The sequence below is a fragment of the Gossypium hirsutum genome, chromosome D10, assembly GCF_007990345.1.
Source record: "Gossypium hirsutum isolate 1008001.06 chromosome D10, Gossypium_hirsutum_v2.1, whole genome shotgun sequence".
NCBI lineage: Eukaryota > Viridiplantae > Streptophyta > Magnoliopsida > Malvales > Malvaceae > Gossypium > Gossypium hirsutum.
Window position 1 is genome coordinate 6,767,814 of NC_053446.1, and position 6,355 is coordinate 6,774,168.

Here is a 6,355-nt window from a genome sequence, read left to right on the forward strand (position 1 = left end):
GGGCCAAAAACACAAAACTTTGAGATATTATTATTTTGCTAGAAAATAATGAGAATTTATTTTCTAAGTATAAATTCTATTTTTGGGGAATAACAACTCCACCGATTTTTATAAGAGAGAGATTTACTTTCCTATTGAAAGTAAAAAAAATTAATTTTGATTCTTTGTTTGATTTGTAATTGTTCAAGCCCGCATTCGAAGCGATTCGTGGTATGAGAATAGCGAAGAAGATCGTTTGACTGAAAGCTAAGAATGTCAAGGATTCGTCTTGCACAAAGCACAAGTACTTTTTGAGAAGAGTTTATTTCTTCTATATATATCACTAGATCTGTCTCACATAAATTTGGTGGCTTTTGAAGAAGTTTCTCGAAAATCCAAATCAATAGATTCTTAGAGGAGTGTTTTGGTATACAAATCAGGTTAACCGGAGATTAGATGACATTGATTCAATGAATGAGGAATGGAGACAGAGGTTGGAAAAGTTAGAGAAGAAGAGTAAACACTTTTTTTTTCTTTTTGCCATGGGAGAAGAAGTGAACAAAAAAAAAGTCCTTCTAATTAAGTGAACTTTTCATAATTTTTATTTGATTTTCTTTTAGAATTAGGATTAAATTATAGAACATGTCAACATAAATGGTTAAATTTTTAGAATTAGGACCAACATGACATAATGTGTAAATGTTGAATTTATTAGGTTACAATTTTCTATTAGTCCCTGTACTTTTTTAAAAGTTGTGGATTTAGTCCTTATACTTTTATTTGATCTATTTTACTCTTATTCTTTTCAAAATTTGAAATTTTAGTCCTGGCCCAAACAATAGCAGTTAAATTCATTTGGTTAAATTCAATTACTAGTCACGTATTATACATACAGTTGTAGATTTAGTCCATTTTCTTCAATTGGATCATTCTGAGTCCCTATATTTTTCAATTTTTGAAATTTCAGTCTTAACGCAAATGACAATCGGTAATCCATTAACTGGTTTTTTGTGAGTAATATGTGAAAATAATAAGTTAATATGACGTTACACATATGATAATATGTTTGGCATATCAAATAATGGAAATAGCAGAATTTTACTTAATTAATTTAACGATTATTATTTGGTAAGGACTGAAATTTTAAAAATTAAAAAGTACAAGGACTCAAAATGACCAAATAAACGTATAGGGAATAAATCCACAGCCTTTGCTAAGTTCAGGGACTAATAGTAGAATTTAACCAATTTATTATTATGCCAATTGTAATATTGTCATGTCATCTTTCTTTTACCCAATTAATAGAACTAGACCAAAAAAAACAAGTGTGATAGTTTAAGTGATTATTTTGTAACTTTTTATAATTGACAATTAAAAAGAAGTTTAAACATAATTGGGAAGCTATTGATATAATTTACCCACTTTTTTCAAGATGTTAAAAGTGAAAAAGGGGAGGAGAATGAGGAAAAGATTCAACTTTTTTGGTTAAATTATGCTATTAGTCCCGACACTTTGTAAAAGTAGTGGATTTAGTCTTTGTAATTTTAAATTTTGAAAAATACATGGATTAAAAATGACCTTAAAGATAGAGATTAAATCTAGAATTTTCGTAAAGTACATGGACTAATAGTAGAATTTAACCTTTTTTTGAGGACCAAATACAAAAGGGTAAATGTACTTGTGAGATCCATTTATTTTAAGGACCTGATCAAATTAGTTTGTCTACTATTAAATGGATCGATTTAGTCCTTGTATTATTACAAAGAATCAACTAAGGCTAAATTGAAATAGAGTTAACATTTACTATTTAAAAAACACAATTTACAATTTAATAGAGTTTATTTTTAAAGCTTCTATGGTTCTGTAAATGAAATACTTTGTTTGGAATTGAACAACGATAGAAACAAATAATTATCAAGACTTTTTTTTTCTATAGTAAATGTTAACTGTGTTACAATTTAGATTTATTTTATTCTTTTTAATAATGTAGAGACTAAATTAATTTATTTAATAATAGATAAACTAATTTAATCTGGTGCTATGATACAGGGAACTCCTAGGTACTTTAACCAATACTAAAGTATCCCTATTCGGCTATTCCATTTTCTTAGTAGGATACAAGCAGCTAAGCTCAATGAGTTGACCAGAAACGATAAGGTCTTCACTTCACAGTTGTGACTACAAATGAATAATATAAAAAAAGTGGCTTTGTGGAAAGCATTGCTAGCTCCAACCTATTATTACCTAAGAAACACTTCAATTTTGAGAGAGAAGATGCTTCATAATCTATTGCTTCTCTTTGTTGTCGTCATTACTAGTTTTAGATATCTAATACTGGCCACTGCCACCGCCGGAGTAATCAACAATAAGTATCTCCAAAGAACACTGGCCACCGATGAAAATCCAGGTAATAAATCATGTTTTTGTTTTTTCAATATTAATGGGTGTGTAGTAAAAAAAATTTCTTATTATATGCAAATTGAAAATTTTAAACAATCCCACGTAATATTAAACGTATTTTTATTCTTATAATTTCTTCTATAAATGAAAGCAAGTTTTCACTAATTTTCTCCGGCGTTAAACAAACTTATAGTAAAAATTTTGTGTTTTATAGATGTTTAAAAATAATCTCAAAGTCCACTTATTGTGAAATGATATTTGTAAGAATTCCACAATATTATGATAAAAAGGCTTTATTTCACTGCTGAAATATTTTATTATTAAGAATTACACTGTATTAGTTTGATTGAAAATTAATTTTTAAAAAATAGATTAATCTTTTTTTTAAAAATGATATTTTTATTGATCGATGATTTTTCGTAAAATATTTTTCGCGGTTTAGAAAATTTTTCTGAAATGATTTTTTAAAACTTGTTTTTAGTAAAACAAACATAACATAAATTATATTTGCTAAACATATTATAGAAACATTTTTCTTTGATAATCGAATTCATTTTATAATAAAATAATATTTTATATAGACTTAATTATAGAAAATATCTAAATAGAATTTGAAGTTACATGTTATATGCATACATATAATTTATACATATGAGAGAAGATATGACATATTAAAATACTCATATTTTAAGCGTATTATATTTTCACCAAAAAAAATTCATATTATATATTATAAGCATTTATTGCTAAATATTTATAAATTGTAATACATATTTATTATTAAAATAAAACTATAATGTTACATATTAATAATTTATTATATAATTAAATACAAATATGTATTTAATAATATTAATTTTATAATATTTGAGATTAATATTTTTTAAAAAAATTAAAAATTAGAATTAAAGTTTTATTATTAATATGATAACATTTGACATTAATCAAATATAATATCAACCTACTCATGACTCATAGGTAATTGTTTTCTAAGAAACTACTTAGTACACTTTTTATAAGTCATTTTTAGAAAAGTGGACTTATTTTATGTAAATCAATAAGTCATTTTACCTTTAAATAAATAAATACTTTCGGTGAAGAAAACACATCCTTAAATTAAATATTAATATGATGTATTTGTGAAATATCTTTTATGGAAATTCATAAAATATCCATGAAAAAAAGAAAAACATAGCTTTCCACACTCTTTTTCTGGATCAAGTAAAATTGCTTTCTTTAAATTTCTTTCATCAGAAGAAAGAAAGCAATTTTTTGCTACAAATAGTTCAACTAAAAAATATTCCAAAAACCCTCAACTATTAATATTTAGTCCCCACCCCCTGCATATATGGTCAGAAACATTTACAGCAATCTTTATATCAACAAGCCTATCACTAATAAAACCTTTAATATATTTGAACAAGACTTGAATTGGCCTTGGAGCTCCCCCATGTATTCTTCTATTTCTTTCCTGCCATATTAAGTATATAAAAGCATTTCAAGCAACTCTGATAATAGTTGAACTCAAAGATGTGCTCTTTTCATGAATAAGAAGCCAATCAAATCTATCCTGCCAAGAATGATGAATAAAATACAATCCCAAGGTAACCTGGCATAGGAGCAGCAATCAAAGAGATGATCTCTAGTTTCCAAGTCCTCACCATTGCAGAGAACACACCTTGGATCAGTATGGTACCCCCAAGCCATCATCCTACACTTCACTGAAAGCCGATCCTATATAGTTAACCATAACCTTTTCTATCTTTTCTCTTAACTTTTCCCATGCTTTGCAAGATTTAAAATCCTCTTGCAGACCACCTAATGAGGGTAATAAGGATCTGAGCCTTAACAATTTTTTCCTTGCCCAGCAATGCCAAGAACAAGACTGAACTTCAAGAACACAGCAACTTCTCAACCTATATAAATCAATCGAAGCCACCCATAATGATCCTGCTTTCATCCAAATGGACCAAAGATTTCTAAGGATGCATGCTTTATTCCGTATCAACAAATCTTTAATTCCAAGGTCCCCTTAACTCTTAGGATAGCAAACCCTCTCCCAACTCACTTTTACTCCCCTAGCTGGACTTTCACTCCCACTCCATAGGAAGGAATTGCACAATTGAGAAATCTTCTTAACAAAGGAATAAGAAAGACCCTAAACTAGAAAATTCTGCATACTAAAAATCACAGATTGCAAAAGTTGCAATTTGCCAGCAAATGGGAGACACATTGTTGTCCAACTCTTAATCCTCTGAGTGATTTTATCAACAAGGACTCTGCAATCACTCTCCTTTAAGTTCCTAGCAACAAGTGGAACTCCTAATTATCCAACTGGTAGTGTCCCCAATTTAATACCAGTGAGCACCACAATCCTCTCTAGATCACTTTGACTTATTCCTGAGCTAAATAACTCAGTTTTAGAAGTGTTAATTTGCAATCCAGAAATATAGTAGAAATAATCCAAAATTTCTTTTGTGGCAACACCAGAAGCAATTGAACCTTTAACGAAAACTAGCAAATCATCAGCAAAGTTTAAGTGAGTTAGCTGCAACTTCTTACATTTAGGATGAAAATGAAAGACTTTGTTAGAATCTGCCAAATTCAGAAGCCTTAAGAGAAAGTTTATCCCAATGATGAGAAGGTAAGGGGACAAAGGGTCCCCTTGCCTTACACCCTTTGCTCCAGAAAAGAAAAACCCCATAGCTTAGTAACAAGCCCTGATCCATCCAAAAAAAAGTATCGAGGAATTCAAAAGCTCTCGACACTCACATAATACACTCCCAATTTAAAGAGTAAAAAGCCTTTCTAAAGTCAATTTCTAGTGCACATTCAGAGGATAAATGATTTCTTCTATAACCATTAGCGATCTCTTGCATATTCACTTTCATTACTTATAAAAGGTTTCGTAAGCATTGATTGTGGGGTGGAGGATGACTACTTCGACAATTCAACTGGGATATGGTTCAAGTCAGATACAGAATTCATCAGCAGTGGCGAAAACCACGATATATTTCCAGAATACTTTTTAAACAACGAACAATTCGGGAAGCGTTACCAGACCGTGAGGAGTTTTCCGAATGGAATGAAGAATTGCTACACCCTCAAACTTGAACAAGCTACAAACAACAGCTTCCGAATCAGAGCTTCCTTTGCCTACGGAAATTACGATCGCAAGAATAAGATCCCCAAGTTCGACTTGTATCTCGGGGTTAATTACTGGGCAACCGTGAATCTCACAAACTTTGAAGGGTTTTTCTACGAAATTATTCACGTTTTTCCTGCAGATACTGAGTATGTGTGTCTTGCGAACACTGGTACTGGAACTCCTTTTATTTCTGCATTGGAGATTCGACCTTCAAACATTTCAACTTTTGGAAATGGGTCTTCATTGGAACTAATAAACTTAGGGTCGTACGACCTAAGCTTCTACCCTGGTCAGTCGCCTCGTGTCAGGTAAGCAGACGAATCCTTTGAAACTTGTATTTGTATCATTTATCCAAAACCCTGCATTTAAATATCTGCAGCAATCTCATTTCGATCCGCCTGAACCATCATTAATTTTGCAAAGATCACTTTTATTTAATTTATATTACATTTTAGTCATTTATATTTGAAATATTGTATCTTATTCATTTACGTTATCGTATTGTAATATTTTAGTCACCAAGCCGTTACTTGAAGTTAACATATAACGATAAGCTGACGTGGCACATAAAATTTGTTGCGGAAGCGACGATAATATTAATAACAATATTATCAGAAATATTTAGATTATTATTATGCCAACAATTATACTAAGAAAATTTCCAGTTAAATTGGAGGGTCACAAATGGTCCCGCTTAAAACCCAACAACTAGACAGAACTCACTTAGATATTTATAGCAATAATAACTAAATAAATATAACCAACATAAAGCTATTAAATATAAGCAAACAAATAAGAAATAAAATACCAGAGATTTAACGAGGTTCG

The 6,355-nt window shown here is 30.0% G+C and overlaps 1 protein-coding gene across 1 annotated transcript; it reads left to right on the forward strand.

Annotated features, from left to right (window-relative positions):
- Window positions 1–2,076: 2,076 nt before the first annotated feature.
- Window positions 2,077–6,042, forward strand: LOC107916331 (probable LRR receptor-like serine/threonine-protein kinase At4g29180). The gene is made up of 2 exons (XM_016845583.2): window positions 2,077–2,386; window positions 5,283–6,042. The coding sequence occupies exons 1-2, from the start codon at window positions 2,164–2,166 to the stop codon at window positions 5,837–5,839; spliced, it is 780 nt and encodes a 259-aa protein (XP_016701072.1). The 5' UTR covers window positions 2,077–2,163; the 3' UTR covers window positions 5,840–6,042.
- The last annotated feature ends 313 nt before the right edge of the window (window positions 6,043–6,355 follow it).

What these genes read in the sequence shown, in the direction of transcription:
- LOC107916331 (XM_016845583.2), top strand. Translation starts at nt 2,164, where the DNA reads ATGAATAATATAAAAAAAGTGGCTTTGTGGAAAGCATTGCTAGCTCCA. An exon ending in GGCCACCGATGAAAATCCAG is followed by an intron (nt 2,387 to 5,282) that starts GTAATAAATCAT and finishes TACTTATAAAAG; the next exon opens with GTTTCGTAAGCATTGATTGT.